The following is a 22,920-nucleotide window of genomic DNA, read 5'->3' on the forward strand; positions in this document are numbered from 1 at the left end:
TGCAAAGCCGTTATGCTTTGTTATTCCGTTGGCTTTTACGACTCTATAGACAGATATTTTAGTAATTTTGATCCTAGAGAAACAGGTTAAAACTCATAATGTTTTTAATAAACAAACAATTTAAATGTTTATATTCTTATATACGGTATATGGTACATATTAATGTTAACTCCAGATTTAGCCAAATTCCGGGTTTTACGTCACGTAAAACACAGGACGCTGGCTGGGAGATACTGAGGGCTTACTGTGAAAACCCGGGTAAAACCCGTTGTGTCTTTAATTAGAGGTCCCAATACTTGAACAAATAATTTGCTAGATGTATGTACCACTCAGTGCAATACTGTGTAGAAATGGCGAAGCAAACCTTAACAAGGATATCATCAGATCTAGCATCTGCATATGCATTGAAATGGAAACAAAATGCATTTTGCTTCAACTGCTTAAAACATTTCACTTTGTATTGTAATATGCGCATATAATTATACTTTGAAGTGTTTTGCATGTTGTTTTTTTTTTCAAAACATTTTTCTACCTTCATAAGCTTAGGCTTGATAATGTTTCAAAACTTGTACTTACTAATAGTAGAAATGTACTGGTGAATATTGTTGTATTAATAATATCTGTCATGTGTTTACGAATCGGAAAGAAATATCCGTCCCGAGGGCACCTGCGCATTGGGCGGTAATGAGGCTTGCCAAATTATCGCCCATGCGCAGGTGGCCGAGGGACGGATATTTCCGTCCGATTCGTAAACACTTGACTGATATTTTTTCCTGCATATCGTATACATGTTAGCATTTTATTCTGGCAGATTATTTTTCTTGCATACCGTATTTTACAAAAACAGGAAGAAATACTTTCTTTGTAGCACTCTTTCTTATAGTAGAGAATGAACACAAAGCGCGGGAAATTAACGTCCGTGAGCAGAAGTGACGTCATGATGTTTTGCGTTACGCAGAATGAAAAGTTCCACTTTAGTTTTATCGTTTGTAGCGTAACGTTATGTTCTTAAGGTAAACTAACGTATTTTGAATCGAGAAATATACTATAAGGAACGGAGAGAAACTATCAAGGTACCTGCTTTTTTCGTATTTTATATAAACAATAGATTATAAGTGCATGAACCACTAGTTGTCATTAACAGCACGAGAGTCATCTGGCATGGGGGTGCCAGATGGGTTTTGCCGGCATGGGTAAAATCACCGGAAACGCCAGTCCGGTGTGCAAGAAATTTTGTTGTGTAATATAAGTGTAATATATATTTATGAATCAATGATAGGTATTTCAGTGACTTTATAAGATAATACAGTTTCACCCAAAACTTTGCAAAAATGTGTAATTAACATTGTAATTTTCGCAATGTGGCAATATTGTATTACAGAAACTTGTAATAATTTCAACTCACACATCATTTCTTATCTCTGTCACCTCAGTTTCTTAGAATATCGTTTACACAATTTCTTGCAGCATCAAAATAAAACTATAGTTGATGTATTACTTCTTTAAATTTATGTTCAAGTAATAAGTATGAAAATTTAGGAATTATCAGTTTCTTGGAAATTTTCATTAATATCAAGAAGGAATTTCTGAGATTGGTCACTTCATTCTCAATTCGCATTTATTTAAAGATAAAAAATAATGTCTGTAAAGTTGTAACGCCCAGTTCAGAATGTTTCATTAACCCTTATCATGCTCTGCACAACTGATGCTGCCTTTGCGACCAGTGTAGATCATGATTAGCTGCACATATGTGCAGTCTGATCATGATCTGCATTGTTCGCCACTCAGTCAGTATCTTTTTGGTCAGCACCCCTTTGAACAGTTAATGGTACTGTCCAAATTGAAAGATGGACATGTTCGTTATAGAAATTTAGCAGGGTAAGGGTTAAATCAAAACAATATACGCTTTGTTGACACTAGGAGTCAAGGTCATTGAAATACAATATCTTCCATGTATATGTGACAAGCCATGACAAAATGGTCCCAAATGACATTTTTATGGAAACTGAGTTTTTCACATATTCTGAACTGTACATGTGTCCTTAACATAAATTCAAAATTTTAGACCTGCATCTTTTAAAATAACAATTTGAAAATTATAGCATTTTTTGTACAGTAACTCCCCATCGCAAACTTGCATTTTTTGTTTAATAATAATGACAAATAACAAAATCATTTACTTTTATCATATATTTTAATTTCATATTTTGCCATCAATATCAAAAGTATTTAACATGATTAGCACAGTTGATAATGCCTTCTTGCTATAAATATGCTAATTGTCACAATTCATGTTTCCATAGCAACAAAATACAAGAATTGCTTTAAATGTCAATTTAACAGACATTTTAGTCTACATTTGATACAAAAAATGTAAATTTATAAAATGTATATTAGTTCTCTAGAAGAACTAGAATTTGTGAATTTTCTGATTTATATTCATCTCAAAAATATCTAAAAGCAATTCCATAAATATCTAATATTTGTAATGTGTCATTTAACTTCAAATATACTTAAGATGCATTGCTCAATGACTGTAAATTGAAAATCAAAAGTATCAGTGATGATTATATAACATTAAATTGTTTACATAATTATAATTAAAAGTCATATTACTCTGGTATGAAAGCAGATAAACTTAATACTCCAGTTCTGTTTCCATGGCAACAACATTCTTTATAAAATAAAGAATTCATTTTAACATCTATTTCATTCATTTTTCACATAACTTTTCAAGTAAAAGTATCATTTCAAAATATTCTTCCTGGATGGTAGCTTTTTTCAACTTATATAGTTGCATAAAATATTTTTTCACTGAACATTTAGGTAATTACTTCAAATGTAGAAAATCATCAAGATGATCAATAAATATATTTAACTTTGCTTAAGGTAGTTCGATACATTTTGTGCGCATGCGCGAATGCTCTCGGTTTACGTAAAGTCGAAAAATTTAAGTTTGTTGATTTTTACTTATTTCTTGCTTGCTTTCCAAGAGAATCTTCAATAATCGGCATCTTAATGGAAAAAGTAGAAGGAAACTATTCGTTGAGGCTTTAAATCTAAGTTCATCGCGGGATTTTTAACGATATTCACCGGTTTCGTAAAGCGGTCGTTTGTTTTGGCGCAATGCGGAAGTGTCGTCTTGTTAGCTGTCGAGAGTACCGGAACAGACTGTGAAGTATTTCTATAGATCTAAATATGGTTCGTAAAAAATGACACTTTGTCTGGCATTCGGAATTCCTACACTAGCGATCCATGAGGACTTTATCCAGTTTCCAGAATGGCAGGAAGGAAGGACTTATTGAATTGGACCACTTGTCAAGGCAGCTTACAAAAGTCAGAAATTTAAAAGCAGCCACTCGGCGACAGTAAGCTTGTCTACATTTTCCATAAGATTTCCAATATAAATACTGGGAAAAAAAACATGGAAATACATACGACATCAACACAAAATAGCACAGCACCAGAATGAATGCGGAAGTTGTCACGAGTGGTGTGGCATTGTTCCTGTTCATTTATGGTTTACAGATTCCAAAAGTCTGGTGAGTCATGTAAAATATATTGTATTGTCATTTTATTGTAGATCATACTGTACTGTAATTGTTTATTAATTATTTTAGTTCATTCTAAAGCCCTCAACAGACGGTAGGTTTTTGTTGTACAACACCAATTAAATTTAAGATGTACAGCCAAATGTTATCGTGTGTTCGATGCTATTCCTTGATTTCGTAAATCTTTCTTGACCTAAAGATTAGGACATGTTCTATTTTGTAAGATTTGAGCCGCGTCATGAGAAAACCAACATATTGCCTTTCCGACCAGCATCAGCACAGTCTTGTCCATGCTGTTCGCTATGAAATGGTTTCTCTAATTGCAATAGACTTTGAAAGCAAACATCTTTGATCCTGATCAGACTGCGTGGATGCACAGGCTGGTCTTGATCCATGCTGGTCGCAAAGTCACTATGTGAAAAGTTAAATGATTGAGCCGCGTCATGAGAAAACCAACATATTACCTTTCTGACTAGCATCTGCGCAGTCTTGTCCATGCTGTTCACTAACGGTTTCTCTAATTGCAATAGACTTTGAAAGCAAACATCATTGATCCTGATCAGACTGCGTGGATGCACAGGCTGGTCTTGATCCATGCTGGTCGCAAAGTCACTGTGTGAAAAGTTAAATGATTTGAGCCGCGTATTGAGAAAACCAACATATTGCCTTTCCGACCAGCATCTGCGCAGTCTTGTCCATGCTGTTCGCTATGAAACGGTTTCTCTAATTGCAATAGACTTTGAAAGCAAACATCATTGATGCTGATCAGACTGCGTGGATTCACAGGCTGGTCTTGATCCATGCTGGTCGCAAAGCCACTATGTTGGTTTTCTTATGGCGTGACTCATTTGTGTCATGCATTTATAACCATATTCATGGGATATTATTTTTTATTAAGAATGGTTACATTCTTTTCAGTACCTAATGCACTATGTTTACTAGGTAAAGCTCTGTTATTTAAATGGAAGTGGAATACTGTCTAAATGTGAAAGATGTACAATTTTAAAAATTGTACATCTTTGAGATAATTAGTGTTGTACAACTAGAACTTAACGTCTGTTGATGCCTTAAGGTTCTTTTATCTTTTCTGGAGTAATGGACCATTGTGCTTAAATATGTTTTATCATGATGATTTATGAATGAATTAATAAAGACCTAGTATACATAATTTTAAAATATTTAATAATAAGTAATCAAGTTAGTATTCTGTAAAAATGCGAATTGTATTGATTGTCAATTTTCAGAAACCAGATATGATTATGTCTATTTTCAGAACCAGATATGAGTAGAGTACAGTTTGAGAAATGTCTTGGTAGAACAGATACTAAGGAAATAATAAAGAGCAGAAAAGACTACATTTCTCCTTCTTATAACTGGTAAAGTTCCAAGTAAGGGCGAGTAAAATAATGCAGTCCCAGTGAGAGTTCGTGATGAGGTGTCAACTGTAAATGTGTGGTCGTTAAATGATGTGCAGTCAGATTGACAAGTATTTGAAGTAACATTAATTTATAAATTATCAGTTCTGAGAGAAATTTTTGCTGAGCTTTGTGCAGGATACTCACTAATTTTATATTATAAGTACAATGTCAGATGTACTCCAGACTTCAAACATATGTTGATGTTTATACATATGTGGTGGTTAATTTGTCAAGTGAATGAATTTTATGAATAATGTTACTTAGTGGGTGACAGAACAGAAGTACAAAGTCAATTACAGAGGTCGACAACAGTGAGTTTAGGATACAGAAAAAATTCGGTGATTCTGACGAAACAACATACATAGAAAGATTATACTAGTAAAATGAAAACTTTTAGTGTATGGAAAAGTTTGGAAACAGGTTTATCATTGACAGAAGAGACAGTATTTACAGACTGGTCTACACTTATTTTGATTTGACTTTTACACAGTGATTCCTCCAGTAAACAGCTAGTGATCTGAGAGAATTGTGTTCATTATATCATACAGGTTTAGAGTGAATGTAAAATTAATGTGTATTTAAATCAATCAAAATTTTTTAAAAATTGGATGTTGAACTTTACAACTGTTTAGTATTTCAGTAATCAGTTAGGATTTTTGAGTGATTTCAATAAAGTACAAACGAAAAAAAAAAAGAATCACTATCAGGCTCAGCCAAGATGATGTGCTATTGTAAAAGATAGAAAGAAAATTCACAAGTCACATTAACTTGGTAAAAGGGATTTTAACAGAATTAAACTATAATTGGTGAAGGATTCTGCATGTTGTATCAAATAGCTATAATGTATTTTATAGTTCTTTGGATGTATCTTCTATCTATCTCTTTTCAAACTAAATTTTATCTTTTAAATCTATTGAAATCTATTGAAATTGCCATCAAAATAAAAATTTATTTTAAAAACAATATATTTAACAATTAAAAGGTATATTCAACAAGCCAATACTTTGTTACTAATCTTAGTCAGTGGAATTTATTTTTAGACTTGTCCTATATTTTTTATTCAGTTTCTGGATCCCCATTTATTAGTTACAGTACACATTTTGGGATTCCAGCAATTTTCCACATCCTCATTACAAGGTAGTATTGATTTTTCATTGGTCCAGTGGTTAACTAATTTTAGCATAAAGTAAAACTGTTCTATTAATAGATTTTCAGAAAATCTGTTTGAGTATTTATACCCAGTATACAAATTCATGTACTTTTATTTGATTTGAACTTTACTGTTTAATATTATCCTGAACAAATTACAGGTTTTCTTTGCTTTCTATTAGAGAATTTTGGTAAATTTCATTGATGAAAGGTCCAAGGTACTTTTCTCAAATAGTCAATTAATAGAAATTTTCAAATATAATATCTTGTGCAGTGAATTAAAAAGAAATTTATTTATTTCAGTACTAGTCAGTTCTGAACTTGAAAGATACTTTGATAGGTTTTTGGTCTACTACACACTTTATATATTTCTATGGCCTGATTAGAAGTAGCTTGTTGGTTTAATTCAGTAACTTACTACAGGAAGAATTATTTAAGGTAGCTCAACACAACTTCTGGACATTAAGGTGATTTATTATCATATATGATATAAGATAATTTTCATTGAGAGTCCTACATACCAGAACATTTTTGAGTGACAATTAGAAATATTTTAGATTACTTGGGGTGGTTCACTACCTGTTAGAAATATTTAAGGTGATTAGAAAATGATAATACGGTACAGTACTGGGACTTGTTTTTGTAGGCAATTATCACAACATGAAATTTTATAGGTGCTGAATTGAAGGTATTGTCGTGGTGTTTATAACTCCCCCGCCACAAGTGGTGGGGGTTATAGGAATGGTCTCTGTCCATCCTTCCCTACTTCCGTCCTTCCATCTTCCGTCCTTCCGTAACATTTTGTGTCCACTCTGTATCTCCTAAACCCCTTGAACATGTTGAAGGATTTTCATGAAACTTGGTTCAAATGATCACCTCATCAAGACAATGTGCAGAACCCATGAGTCACCCATGTCGGTTCAAAGTCAAGGTCACAACTCAAAGCCTTCAATTTTGTGTCTGCTCTGTATCTCCTAAACCCCTTCAAGTGTGCTGTTAACAGACAGCTTTTGTGATATATCAGGAGCACATAATTCCGGACAAGCTGGTCTGATCATACCCAAAATCGAGTTATTCCAAGAGCCTGTGCTCGTATACATTGCCATTAAATCTGATCAAAATTGTTATGAAAATGTTCAAACTAGAGCGTTAAAATTGTCAAATATTGCAACTTTTTATATAACAGGGACAGATAACTCTGGACTTGCTAGTCTGAAAATGCCTGAAATCTAGGTCTTGCAAGACCCTATGGCCGTACTAATTGTCTATTTTAGACAATTTTCTAAGTTTATTCAAGATTTCTTTAAATAAAAATGATACAGTTGTAAAAAATGGGTAAATATTGCTATTTTTTATTATATCAGGGGCACATTACTCTTGATATACTGGTCTGATCATCCCCATAATGCAACACATTCCAGATTATGTAGCCATGAATATTGTTTTTTTACTTTGGTGAAGATTGTTATAGTAATATTCATGCTGGAGTGTTAAGAAGGTCACAATAGCCTAAATAGTTTTCCCTATATATTCTATATAAAACTGACCTTTTTCAAAGAGCTACCAAACATAGCTAGACCCATTTCAGAGAACAAATCTTTACCTCATTTTAAAGAGTTATGATAAAACTGATATAAAATGAAGAGAAAAGTAGGGGTCATGTATCTTCTAAGAGAGATTTCTCTGATCACATTTACTTACTGTAAACTGACATCAAAATCACAATGCTTGTGACCTGGAAGTACTACTCATACTAAAATTGAGCTTGACTTCACCAAATACAACCAGCTCTACCATTTTTCCTAGCAAAATGTCAACAATACATCCACAATGAAATTTAAACAAAAACTAGCCTCAATTTAGACCTCTGTTGCCATGCCAAGTGAAAAATTAGTGTTCAAATACCAGGCAGCCATTACGCGACTAGACCAGATGGCTCCCACGCTGGTTCCTTTAGTTTAGTTAGGCCTATAAGAAAAACTGTTTTTCTGTAATAGTCTTAATTTCATTTGTATAGTATCAGTAACACATCTGCATAAAAAATACCAAGTTTCAGCTTGATTAAACCAGTTTTCCAGCTTTTATGGCATTTTCAGTAACGCGGGTCCCTGCGCCAATTTTCCTTCAAAACTGATGTCGCGACATAATTTTTAACCAGTTCTTCTAGCCAGAGCTGGTTTTTGCCCTATTTCATAAATTTTCACCATAATTTGCAAGCAAATTACACATTAACACTTTGAAATATACCAAATGTCCCCTCTGAAATGTATAGATGGGCATAATTTAGAGTGCAAATTTGCATTTTTTTTAAAAAAATACCCCCAAAACAGTGAAAATGTGACTTTTTGGGTTTTTATCAATTTTTGCAGCAAAATTTCAATGAAATGCTCATTTTTTACTAAAATCTGACCAAACTAGTTCATTTATATCAATATCTGGACAAATCTCTATTTTTGCCCACATTTTCTTATAGGTCACAATAGCCTAAATAGTTTTCCCTATATATTCTATATAAAACTGACCTTTTTCAAAGAGCTACCAAACATAGCTAGACCCATTTCAGAGAACAAATCTTTACCTCATTTTAAAGAGTTATGATAAAACTGATATAAAATGAAGAGAAAAGTAGGGGTCATGTATCTTCTAAGAGAGATTTCTCTGATCACATTTACTTACTGTAAACTGACATCAAAATCACAATGCTGTGACCTGGAAGTACTACTCATACTAAAATTGAGCTTGACTTCACCAAATACAACCAGCTCTACCATTTTTCCTAGCAAAATGTCAACAATACATCCACAATGAAATTTAAACAAAAACTAGCCTCAATTTAGACCTCTGTTGCCATGCCAAGTGAAAAATTAGTGTTCAAATACCAGGCAGCCATTACGCGACTAGACCAGATGGCTCCCACGCTGGTTCCTTTAGTTTAGTTAGGCCACAATGCTATATAATTCATACTTAACTTTAAAAAAGTGGGTGGGGTAATATTATCTGCTTTTTTATGATGAAATGTCGATGTAAATGGTTTCGAAATATTTTGTTATTTAAAATTATGTTTTGCACACATGTTCATATTGTTTAGGCGTTTTTTTTTCATGAAAATATTTGTTGTTACAGCTTATTTGCCAGCAGACCCCAATATTCTAAAATTTTGGTAATTTTATGATAAAATACAGAATATCTCTCTTATATGTTCGGTGACCCCCAATTTTTTTACCCTTATTTTGAAGCAATTTTGAGACACAATGTATACAAAAAGTATTTCAAAAATCTTAATTGTAGAAATAATGTTATGCTATCTTTAGACTGATACAAGTACTGGTCCCATTGGGAAAAAGTGGGTGGGGTAATTATATTGCCTCGTGAAAATGAGTAAAAGTATTATGTGAAAATCATTAAAATTTCATACCGACTTCATAGCATATTCAAACTGAATTGTTAGAAATACAATTATTTTACAACTGATAAATATAGTTTGTGTTTTGAAATGTACCCCCAATTTCTCCAGGTTTTTCAAATTTCACTTTTGTCTTGACAGTGTGTGTAGAAAATGGCCGATATAATGAAAAGGAGTTCGGTGACCTACCGTTTTTTTGCTTTCATATGAAATAGATACTAAAGATCTTCAAACATGCAAAGTATGAAAAAATTCTTAATTGTAGAACAAATTGGCCTGAAACGTATCCAACATCCTTAATGTATAAATCATGTGTATGTAGAGCTCCATTCATAATTTTATGTCATGCAGTACTAGACTGTAGATTGTTGAAAAATCTTCCAGTGTCTTTTATGAATTTCACATTTATACTGTGTTCAGCCTTACATACATACAGTGTGTCTATATTTAACCAATGCATACTACTGCTGACACCATAATGTAGCATTTGTTCATATATATCAAAAACACTTTCAAATTAATTAAAATTTCAGAAAGTACCAAATGAGCTGAGCTCTTTCTCTGTATTACTTTAAATGTTAAACACTTTTTTCCATTCATTTTGTTTTAAATGACTGAGTTCTCAATTTTAATGGCTTTGGCACTGCTAATTTTAAGCATACATTGTTGTTGCTGCAAAGGGGCGCTATTTCATTATACAGGTACAACTGTCGACTGGCATCCAGCTCAGGAATGGTAATACGGTTGGAGAATTTGCGTCATGCCTAAAATATTAATCTCTGTCTCTGTGTTGAAGTTATAATCCTTCAAGAATACTACACCAAGTCATGCAGAAGACATTCTGTAATGATAAATGTATCAAATATTGAAGACAAAGAACACTAATAACCTTTTTCTTCAATCCTGAACAACAGCTGTCCATAAGCTCACACATAATTACATTAAATTACATTTTAGAATTTTATTATAGTAATGACAACCTCTTTTCATCAAAAATTTCAACCATTGCACATATTTTACATCAAGTAAGGGCCATGATTTTGATCTCGTTAATTAAAAGTTTGCATTTAACTGATTTATTGTAAAATTGATATTGTATCACGCAATTGTTTATTATCCATTAAAACCTAGTATAATTCCTACTTCAAGAGGTATTACCCAGTACAGGTATTCCGGAGTTTTCCCGCTTTGGTAAACCCGACCTGGGCAATTGCTTGCTAATCCTGTATTAAGCAGATGGTATTAAAGAAAGAAGATGATAAAATAGTAAACCAGAGGATGCTGGTCTTAAATCGATATTTTAGAAGTGATTACCGATAAAAGGTATAGTACTTCGACTAAAAGCTTAATTTACTAAATATGTAAATGTTTTTCTTCATCGCCGTTAAAAAAAACATCAAAAACTGACCATCTTAACTATCTGAAGCAAACTGGACAATATTTGTCTTAAAATCCTTAAATGAAAAACGGTTGTATGGTCGTAATTCAACAGTTTAAGTTGTTAATTAGTATGAATTTGTAATGCTTCTTGCTTACATATTTTGCGACAAAAATCATCTTTTAATGGGTTAAACTTGTTAACATTGCATTTGATGACAGTAGCCTTCCGTTACCTTAATTATTTGCAACGAAATACCCCAGAACAGTCAGAGAAATGCTAGAAAATGTAAAACGTGTGAAACATCTAGGACACTTGTAATAAAAATAAAATGAAATAAACTTGTTGCAGTGTATATGTACGGAAGCACAGAGGGTACATTTGATTTTTGGACACGCGATAGAAAAAAAAACCGAAAAAATAAACGAAAACGTTATCTCGTAGCCACGAGATAAAAAAAAATAAATAAAAACGTCATGTTATCTCGTGGCCACGCGATAGAAAAATAACAACAAGAAACGAGAAGCTATCACTTGGCCATGAGATATAAAAGAGGAAAAAAAAAAAAAAGCTATCTCATGGCCACGCGATAGAAAAAAAATCTTCAAAGTTATCGCGTGACCACGCGATAGAAAACAAAAGAAAAAGTATTGCGCGACCACGAGATAATTTATAAAAAAGAAAAAGAAGAAAAAAAAACAGTATATCTAGTACTACTACTACTACTACTACTACTACCAGTATCACCACCACCACTACTGCTGCTGCTTCCCCAAAAATTTGCTCATTTAGTACAGGCTTTTACCCAATAGTTTAGGACTTTATTCATTGAAATATAATCTGGAATTGGACCACTGCTACCACCATGACCACAACTACCATCACCACGATCACCACTACCACCACAACCACCAGTAGTTGTAGTAGAGGTAGTGGTGGTGGTGGTGGTAGTGGTAGTGTTGGTGGTGGTAGTGGTAGTGTTGGTGGTGGTAGTGGTAGTGTTGGTGGTGGTAATGGTAATGGTGGTGGTGGTGGTGGTGGTGGTGGTGGTAGTGGTAGTGTTGGTGGTGGTAATGGTAATGGTGGTGGTGGTGGTGGTGGTGGTGGTGGTGGTAGTGGTAGTGGTGTTGACGGTGATACTGGTGAAACTAGTAGTAGTAAAAGAAGTAGTAGTAGTAGTAAATGTACTGTTTTTGTTCCTTTTTTCTATAAATTATCTCGTGACGATAACCTTTTGATTTTTGTTTAGAGTTTTTATGTCGCGTGGCCACGTGATAGCTTTTTCTTTTCTATCGCGTGGTCACGAGAAATCTTTTTCTCTTTTTTATGTCGAGTGGCCACGAGATAATTTATGAAAAATCACATGTCCCCTCTGCGCTCCCGTAAATATGTGATACAAGTTTTATCTTTCTTTTGACGAAACATTGTTGGTGTACATGTATATTTTACATTTTATATCAACTTTTGTGTTAGCCTTCGATTTACATTGAACCCAAGTACCTTTAGCTAAAAATCAAAACTTAAACATTTGCAGTTACTGTAACAATTATTTTAAGTGAATAAAAAAAAGCTGGAAAGTCGCCATTTGACCTATAATTGAGACGTAAACCCCAACAAAATAAATAAATGAATATTATCATGCACTATTGAACATTCTAGCAAGGCCTTAGGACTAATGGTAAAATCACTGTAAAGTGATAAAGAATTCTAACTAATAATAGGTTACACTTTTGCTGCCTGATCAGTTATAGGGAAAGGGTCCATTTTGTTTTCCTTTTACCTTTGTGCACTGCTATCATGTTGATAAATTCCGAGTTGAACATTCCGCTGAAATCATTCTACTATAGGTAGGTACCATAATATATTATCTTTTTGACGTAGTGACAGGGTGAGCTTTTGTGGTCGCCCTTTGTCTGTAGTCCGTCTTCCGTCCGTCCGTTCACAATTTCTTTTGAACACAGTAGAGACCTTATTTTGCAATTGATTTTCATCAAACTTGCACATAACTTGTCTTGACATAATATCTCGGTTCCTTTCGAAAACGTGTCAAATCCCATCATGAGTTCCAGAGTTATGCCCCCCTAAAGGTCCAAAATTTGCTATTTTGGCTTTTGAACGCGATAGATACCACATTTTGTAATTGATTTTCATCAAATTTGTATACAACTTGTATTGGCATAATATCTCGGTTCCTGTCGAAACCTGGCCAGATCCAATCATTGTTTCCAGAGTCATAGCCATATAGAGACTTCATTTGTGGTTTGAAATTAATACAAACTCGCAAGATATCTTTAACAACAACTATTATTATAGATCTTGGATCCCATGATAGATCCGTCAAATCCAACTACATGTTCCGGAGTTACGGCCCCTAACTGACCCCTGAAAGAGCAAAAATTAGTTACTTTTTACCCTGTGAACACGATAGGAGTGACATTTTACATTTGATTCAATCACACTTACACACAGCTTAAGTCACAATAAGATCTCGCTTCCTTTCGAAAACCGGCTAGATTCCGTCTTGGATTCTATATTTTTCTATTTTGGCCCTTTCAGCCATATAGAGGTTTCGTTTATTCTTTGATGAATTATAACTTGATGATTCCTTGGCCAGTTCTGAAACTGGGTCATGTAGGGTAAAAAAATAGGTCACCCACTCAAATCAAAGGTAAAGCTTGTTAACACTTTAGAGGCCCTATTTATGACCCTATCTTCATGAATTTGGTCAAAATGTTTATCTTGATTATTTCAAAGCGAAGTTTAACAGGTGATCAATATAGAATCATCATGACCCTCTTGTTATACACGTCTTGATTAAATGGCAATATCGTAGGGAAAAAAGGTAGAATTTGTAGTGCATAGAAAGGTAGAATTTGTAGTGCATAGAAAGATAAGCTGCTATTACACATTTGCAAATAAAGACGAAGTGGAGTGTAAACTGCGTGGCCGTCCTCTATTTCAAGGGGCCCATCTAAATACAATTTAATTATATTATGTACGGTAGGAAGAACGAATCTTTAATGGTGACAAAGTTGCCCCCCCCCCCCCCCACTCCCTCCCTTGCTGGTAGTGATATGGGTTTGCAATTGTGTGTATGTTTGTCCGTCCGTCTACCCATCGAAGAAAATGTGTTACATACTCCAAAAATATTTGCCTTACTGCCATTACCCGTTCCTGGAATGTTATTTAACATAAGAAGTTGTACACCGGTCACAAAATGCAAGGTGAGATTGTGTGACCACCCTGTGTCTGTTATCTGTTGTTCGCCGTTTATCGTTGTCCTCCGTGATAAACAAGTTTACTTTTGTCTCTCTTAGAGTCACTCTAGCAAAAGCGTAATGCGACTTATAAAATTTTTGTCTATGAAAGTATGTCGGACAAGTTTAAAACTGGGTCGAAAACTGGATCACTTAGTCAAGTCATACAATAACCCTGTTAATACTCTAGAGGCCTTATAGTTTACTAGTTATTTATCTGAAATCTGGTTAGAATTTTTATCTTGATAAAATGTAGTACATTCACCTAAGTTAAAAATATGTCACTAGGTCAGATCATAGAATAACACTGTATATGCTAATGCTATTACTAAAGAACATAGTTACTACGTGTGATACAAACGTGTAGTATTTAAAATTCTGTAGAAAATCTTCCATAACTTCGTAAAATGTAATGAGGTTTTGTATATCGCAATTGCTTTTTATAGTTACAAACGTTAATCTCTGAAAAATAACTAAGCAAAGAAGGTGTAAGATTTTGTAAGTATAACTATCAACATAAGTACAACTTTTAAAATCTGTTACTCACGTTGAGGAATCAGAACATTTTAATGCGTTTCACAACATACTATGACACATTTATTACAGTACCTACAAGTTTGCTTATTAATCCTGACGGAAAATCAGTGTGTGCGTTCGGGTATGAGGCAGACCAGAAATACAACGATCTTGTTGTGAATGCAGAAGAAGAAAATTTTTTCTACTTCCGCGGGGACTATATTTTGAGTATGTTCCGAGACATGGTTAGTAAGCTTATATTACTTTTTGTTTCATTTTAAGCTATGAGGGAAATATAGGTTTAAAATACAACAAATAAAGAATTAAATTTTTAGTTTCCGTCGGCAACCTTTTTACTTAAACGTCTTCTCCTGTGAAACTGCTAGTCAGATGTACATCACACTTTTGTCTGCAGCATCCTGGCAAGATCCGCTGTCAGGTTTGTTAGAATAGGGCGTTAGCAGTGTTGCATTTTCTATTACTGCTCATGAACAGACTCAATCAAACCGAGTCTGCGATTTTCACTGTTTGCGTTTTTCTCGGTGCTTCCGAAGGTTCTACTTTCCCGATTTTATTACCTTGAGCTAAACCTAAAAAGAGAAAGCCTTTAAACTACTTCTTTTCGTGAACTATAAAATGAATCTTCATCAAATTTTGTATTCACTTTCGCTTCATTGAAATGTCTTCACCCAAGTTTGTGCCAAATGGGTCACTTAGACCCTTTAAAAAGCCGCTAGAGCTAAAACTAGAAATACCTTTAAACGGCTTCTACTTGATGGATCTTCAGCCAGCTTGTGGCATCAGTGTAAGATCCTCCCTGAGTTTTGTTCCGATTGGGGCATTTGGCTTCTTTTAGGGACCGCTAGAGCTAGAAAAAGAAATATGCTTAAACGACTTCTTCTCACGAACAGCTTGATGGATCTTCATAAAACTCCGTCTGTATCATTAATGCAAGGTTATCTCTCAATTTTGTCCAAATGGAGGCACTTGACTTCTATAAGGGGCTTCTTAAGCCAAAAATTAGAAGTACTTTTAAACGGCTTTTTCTCATGAACCACTTTATGGATTCACTTGGTATGTAGCATCAGTGTGAAGTCTTTTCTCAAATTTGTTCAAATTGGGGCACTTTGCCTCTATCTTTTAGGGGCCGCTAGAGCTAATTATTAGAAATTCCTTTAAACAACTTCCACTTATGAACTGCTTGGAGGATGTTCATCAGAATGTTTCTGTAACATCAGTATATTCTCACTCAGTCTATAAAATTTGTTCAAATAAGGGCCCTTGGCCCCTTCGAGGGCTGCTAGAGCTAAAAATAGAAATACACTTAAGTCACAATAAGATTTCTTGTTTACAGCATGATGGATCTTCCTCAAACTTGATATGAAGCAGCATTATAAGGCCCTCTCCCAAGATTTTTCGAATGCGTACACTTGGCCCTTATTATGGACCATAAGAGCAAAATATAGATATAACTTTAAACAACTAATTCTCATGAAACACTCTTCATCAGACTCTGTTTGAAGTACAATTGTATTGCACTCTACTAATAACAAAAAATATCCAAATGGATGAGGTAAAGTTATTTGCCAATTTTACAGATTTTACTTTTAAATGGTATGTTGTTATTTTATATTGAGCCATTTAGGCCAATTTCAATAAAAGTTTGTCGTTTTTTAATCAGTCTGTATACATAGAGGATATTTGTTTGTTTTGAGTTAATATGGAATAAATCTCACCGAGAAGTGAGAAAATTTCAAATATTTTCACGAGCGCGTAGCGCGAGTGAAAATGTGAAAATTTTCTCACTTCGAGGTGAGATAAATTCCATATTCACTCAGAACAAACAAATTTTCTTTTTATTTTATGCTCAATTACGTTGAGATTTGCATTTTGCAACTCTTTTTAATCTCAGCGCGGGAAACAGACGCGCGTAAACAGACATGACGTCAGACGTGCTGTGACGTTATAAAGACGCACACAACATAAAGTACCATTTTATTTTATTTTTTGCTGCATAACGTTATGAAATTCTCTTTAAGTAAAATAATTTGAATCGAGAAATAAACTATAAAGAACAAAGTGCGATTACAGTTTTCATCCTGTTTTAAGCAAATAATTTAAAATTCATACACAATGTAATGAGAGGGTGGAGCTATATCTCTCACAGTGTGAAAATATAGAATTCATATTTTCACAGTGTGAGTGATGAAATAATGAAAATATTTAACTGATAGAATACAGTATTTCACTGGTTAGCATAAAATAAATAGCAATACAACATTTTGAGAACAGATTTATACAATATCACACTAATGAGGCTATTACTGAGAAAAAGTACAAAAACAAACATGGAAGTAAAGAGTTTTTCAAAATGTAAAGAAAGACAGAACGTAGTATATTTCAGTATTTAGTTTTGTACAAACAAGACAGCATCATAAGGACACATGAAATTGAAAGTTAGATTGTATTTAAGATTCTTCAAAAATGACACTATTAAACAGGTATAAACGAAGAAAAAATTTTAAGTTTTTGCAACATTTTTTGATTTATTTGTTCTCGGTAACGAACTTAAAATACAAACTTCAAGTACATGTAGGCACTACCTATTTTAGATACATAAGTATAATAAATATTATTAGTTGTTAACTGCATCAAAGTACACAGTCCGAAAAAAAAATAGTAAAAATTTCATTTTCTGAAAAAAGAGGTATCAACAATTTCACTCTCTATAAACAAATTGTGTTAATATCAGTTTATTCAATTCAATCAACTACACATGTTTACTGATTACTCTAAACTTCCACACTGAAAAGTCCTTATTAACTCCCTTGACATTTAACTAAGTCTGCAGGATTAGTCTCCCTTATTCAGAGGAGGTATAACTATTAACATTCATTATACTTTCTTCTTTTGTTAGTTAAAATATTATTAAATTTTAAAGACAAAAATGTAAAATTAAGCTGTCCCAAAATGGAACAAATAATTTAGAAATCTAACTGTTACTTTACAGTAAACAAATACTGAAAAATAATTAAAGATTATAATGTAGCTGTGTGATCACAAACTTTCAACAGAAAATATGTACCAACGGAAAATAACTTTAACATTTGAAATTCGCTCATGTTCTAATTCAGTCAATTCTCAAAATTTGAAGTAATATACATATTACAACAATTCTTTCAACATTTGTCCTGTTTGTAGTACTTTAACTAACTGGAGGCCCCAAATCTTGTCATACTGTTTGCTAACTGAAATTGACCTGGACACCATTTAACACACTTAATGTCATTGTTTGTTACTGATTCATGAATAGCAGCAAAGTCTATTCTGAGCATTTTGTCATCTACGAGTCTAGTTGAGAAGATTGCTTCAATGAAGCTTTTATTGTCTACATATGCTGAAATCCGGATTAAATTATCAGGAACTCCCAACAAATTTGTTACCTCTATAGTAAATACTTGCTTCTAGACCTTCCTGAAGGCTGAGAGATTCTGCTGCTATTGAAGACCTAACAACATGTTTGATTTTATTTACTTTCAATGATACTGGGCAGCATTTCCCTTAACCATCAATTAACCAAAGTATATAAGCACTTGTTCTGCCATTTCCATCGTCAAGATTTCCCAAAGAAGCATCTGTAAATACTAGCAAAGACATATCTGAATCAAGACAAGGATGTTTTATGAACGATTCAAATTCTTTCAATCTACTAACTACTCTAATAGCTCTTTCTTAAATCTTTCACAGTTCCCTTTTTCAGTTTTGTACTCAGTTCAATCATTTCAAAAGCCATATCTGGTCTGGAGCTCTGTAGAACCCAATTCAACTTTTCAATCAGTTGTCTGAACAAAGTTTGTTCATCAAATCTGAGTTCGATTCTTTTTCAGAGGCTCTGGCTACACTAATATTTTCCAGCTGTATATTTTTAACATAATTTGTATGATCTAAAATGATATCTTTTTTTCATTTTGCTGAAGATCACACCCAATGTGTTTGAGTTACTTTTCTCCTATTTTTCCTGCCATAAGCCTATCTCTAAGATTTTTATAAATAGGTCAAAGTATTTATCATCTGCATGAAGAAAATCATCTACAAAACAACAGATAATGCCACGTAGTCCATAACGTAACATAAAACATTGCTGGATCACACTTACATTGGATAAAGCCCAAGCGAACTAATTCATCCCTGACACTCAAATAGAACTGACGAGCACCATCTTTTAGCCCATAAAGTCCATGATTCAATTTCCAAATGATTCCTTTAGGGGTCATACTCTCCGCTGGAGGTCTGACAAATATTTCCCTTTCAAGTTCCTTTCCCTGAAGAAATGTTGATTTAATATCTGTTGTCTTAACTGTCCATTTTCTGTGTGACGCAAGTGAAAAAAAAACAACATATGCATGGCCCTTTGCCTACAGTAGGACTATCCCCTGGTATGTCTAATAGTATGATCTTTTCCTCAAAACCCCTTACCACTAATCTTGCTTCACTTTTCTATCTTTTTCTGTAATAATTCAATCAACTTCACATGTTTACAGATTACTCTAAACCTCCACACTGAGTCCCTATTAACTCCCTTGACATTCAACGAAGCCTGCAGGATTAGTCTCCCTTGTTCAGAGGAGATACAGCTATTAACAGATTGTTCCCCTTGTGTAAAGATGGCTTAGGGTAGCTCTCGAAGCAATATAGTGCATAAAATATGGAACAAAATACGGCAAAAGTATTCTCGTTTTTTTTAGAAATTCACATGAAATTACTTACCTACAAGAGAAGGAGACATGCTCTATCTGCCCTGGGACCTCAATTTTTAAAAGGGCGGTAAAGACTTCTTACAAAAAATTGTTTTTACTTTAAACTGCTGTACCGGTCAATATTTATAATGAATAAAGAAAAAAAAATTGTACTTTGAAAACGTGGCCGCAATTTCGGCGTGCCCATTGTTTTGGCGTGCCCGTTAGGTGGAAATTTACTGTATATCAATAAAGTAATCCTATATATGATCTAAATCTGGATAACATATCATTGACATCGACCTACAACTACACTGTATATTAAGAAGTGGTGACAAATATTAAAATTTTAACAGACGATAACCATAATTTTCAAAATACGTACTAAAAAGGAAGTTAGCTGATATTTCCTGTATATAAGTATCTTTGTTTCAACGTTACAACTACATGTAATTGCTAAAATTGTTTAAGTAAAGAAAGAAGACGTTTAATGAAGTAAGCTGAATCAAAACAGGATGGCATACATACGAAAGACCGGTGGTGACATTTCAATTTCAAGAATTCACGATTTCTAAGTATGAATTCGTGAAGTAGAAATCATGAAGTATTTAAACAGTAAAATCGAGAATTCTTGAAGTGGTATTTGTGAAATCATGAAATTGTGAATAATTGAATTCTTGAATTTTTGACATGAAATACGGAAATCGTGAATTCATGAAGTTGTGAAATACTGAATAATTGAAATCTTGAATTAGTGAAATTCTGAAAATATTGAAATCTTGAATAATTGAAATCGAGAATTTATTGAAATTGTGAATTACTGGAATATTGAATTATTGAATAATTGAAATATTGAATTTTCGAAATCATGAAATATGGAAATCGTGAATTCATCATGAAATTATGAAATATTGAATAATTGAAATCTTGAATTTGTGAAGTTCTGAATTATTGAAATCTTGAATAATTGAAATCGAGAACTTTTGAAATTCTGAATCAATAAAATTAGTTTTGTGTTGTTTACGTAAGTGATATGACTTTAATATAGAACGAAACAAGATATTGGTAGACGAAATTCAAGTTAAGGAGAGATTTAGAAACTGAATAATAGCAGATCAGTCTGAATCAAGATAAAGTTCAAATTTTGAATGTATGAACACACTCGACATCTCTCTATATTTCAGAAGAAGTAAGTTGACAAATGTGTTCTTCAATTCAAGAAAATGCTACAAAGTGAAATAGCATAAATGGCACTGGACATAGAGGATATTTGTTTGTTTGCAGTGTGATATCGAAATATAATTTCACCGATAAGGTAGACAATTGAATATTTTCTCGAAGGCAGAGCCTGGGTGAAAATATCAGAATTGTCTCCCGTATCGGTGAAGATATATTTCAATATCTCACTGAAAACAAACACATTTTCTTTTAATTTTATGCTAATTGGTGAAGATCAAGGAATTAGCTGTTTATTACATGCTTACATGTTCAAAAAAGACCAATACTTTATGATGATAATAAAAATTATTCGGATTTATTTAGGCTACCGGGTTACATATTATGCATCCGCTAAATTACCATGGACAATCAGGCACATTGATATCGAATATTGGTGATTAGGTCCGTGAAATCTTCACGACCCCATTTTGCTTTTAGAAACAAAAACTCCATTTTAAAAAAAGTGTTTAAAAATGCACAATCGATGGCCAACAGACAGTAGTTAGTAAGCATATTAAAACGTTTTTAGGTCGATGCCGTCAGTTCGTTGAATAACCGGAAGCTTGCTTTGTTTACAAAACGCTGAAGGTCGGAGTAAAAAACAGTACGAAAAACGTAAACACTGGGGAATATCCGAAAGTCCTTGGAAAGTCAAGCTGCAGAATTAAATATTATCATGGATTCAATAGAAGGAGCTGTATAGCATAACGAGCAGGGAATGAAGTTGGAACACAACTGGCTGGGTGGGAAAAATGCGACGAAAATGCTGGCATATTACGTAAGGTTGAGTTGATGTCTTATGAAAATAAACTAAGACAACAACCAACTAAATGTGCTGTCGCCAGTAAAATCTACCATACCAACGTGACTTATATGCAGATTATGTTCAGTTGATTAAGGATGCGTTATTCGCAAGGTTTAGGAGGAGTTGGTGTCTGACGCATAAAGGCAAATTTATAATTTATCAGGTTGTTGTTGAAAATGCTAGGACATAGGAACAGTTTTTTGCTAGATGATGTTCTTCTGTAGTAATAAATATAAGTCATGTAAAACTAGGATAACTTATCTTAGTTCAATAGTTCAAACGTTGCGTTTACTCTTGTAAAAACTAACAGCAATAAGACACTTTGGCAGCACCTACTTGTCTGTCCTATGACTAATTTTCAACTGAAACAAAACCAACATCATAAAAAGTCATAAAACATGCTTATAACAATTCTTGTTTTATAGGACGAAAAGAGAACATTTGTCCTTGACGTGTCAGGAAAACAGTTGCCGAGTATAGTAATACTGTCTACCTTGATTAGGGTTTTGAAAGATGAAGCATTTAGCTGGATCAGAAAAAGTATTCATATTCTTGAAGACGATGTGTACTTTGTAATCACAGTTCCAGAGAGATTTGAAACTTCGAGAGATGCTATGGAAGAAGCAGTCTTACAGGTACATCATGTCTTCATTGTATAACTGTTTTGATTTTCCAAGGCATAATAGTAACGTTGGATTTTCCGTGAAAGCACTGAGCTTAGCAAGCACAATTACAGTCACCGCCGAGCAACTTACCAAATAGTGAGATGTAGTTGACGTTCTGCTTCAAATACCCTCCCAAAAGACATTTTCATACTAATAAAGCCGAATGAAAAGAGAGGAGTAGTGTTCAAAGGGCATATATGTCAAAGAACTTCAAAAAACGCCTCTTCCACAAACGGCGGTCATTGTATTTTTGCAGCTGTATGCAAAAAATTTTAATTTTAAAATATTTTGTATTAATTTATCATTAGTAATTAAATTTAATCCAATATTGTGGTTTCATTAATGAAACCGTTGTCACTTATGCGCAATGAGCTCGTGTTTAAACTCTATCATACAACATTAACACAGCGAGCATATTCAAAAAGTAAATGCTCGTAAATTTTAAGTCGATTACATTCCAATGAACAACCATTGCTTTAAATCTATATTATACATATTTACATGTATTAACCAATAATCTTATTTACTTTTATTCTTGTCAAAATATATCTTTCTCAAAATCTTCTATTGAAACGATATGAAGCGACAACATCAAACATCATCCATTTATTGCGGTATGGGAAAGTCGCCTATATCGGACACGCTGCAATCTTGGGTTCCATGTTAAAAACAACATGTGTTTTGAATAACATAAGTATCAACTATCTTTGAGTTTTGAATCGTACGAAACTCATCAGTTAAACTAATTATCAATGGAAAAACTTGTCTATGTATTTATCTTTTAAAGACTCTGTCAGATATTTGATATTCCAATGACCAACTCA

At 33.5% G+C, this 22,920-nt stretch overlaps 2 protein-coding genes across 2 annotated transcripts in view; both read left to right on the forward strand.

Annotated features, from left to right (window-relative positions):
- Positions 1-22,920, forward strand: part of LOC123547274 (WD repeat-containing protein 6-like) — a 197,122-nt gene that overhangs the window by 93,564 nt on the left and 80,638 nt on the right. The window lies entirely within an intron of this gene.
- Positions 1-22,920, forward strand: part of LOC123547288 (uncharacterized) — a 69,750-nt gene that overhangs the window by 4,173 nt on the left and 42,657 nt on the right. The window contains exons 5-6 of the mRNA XM_053551548.1: positions 14,763-14,917; positions 21,857-22,066. Coding sequence (XP_053407523.1) covers positions 14,763-14,917; positions 21,857-22,066 — 365 coding nt within the window. The remainder of the gene's footprint in view (positions 1-14,762; positions 14,918-21,856; positions 22,067-22,920) is intronic.

This window comes from Mercenaria mercenaria, chromosome 9, assembly GCF_021730395.1.
Source record: "Mercenaria mercenaria strain notata chromosome 9, MADL_Memer_1, whole genome shotgun sequence".
NCBI classification, from domain to species: domain Eukaryota; kingdom Metazoa; phylum Mollusca; class Bivalvia; order Venerida; family Veneridae; genus Mercenaria; species Mercenaria mercenaria.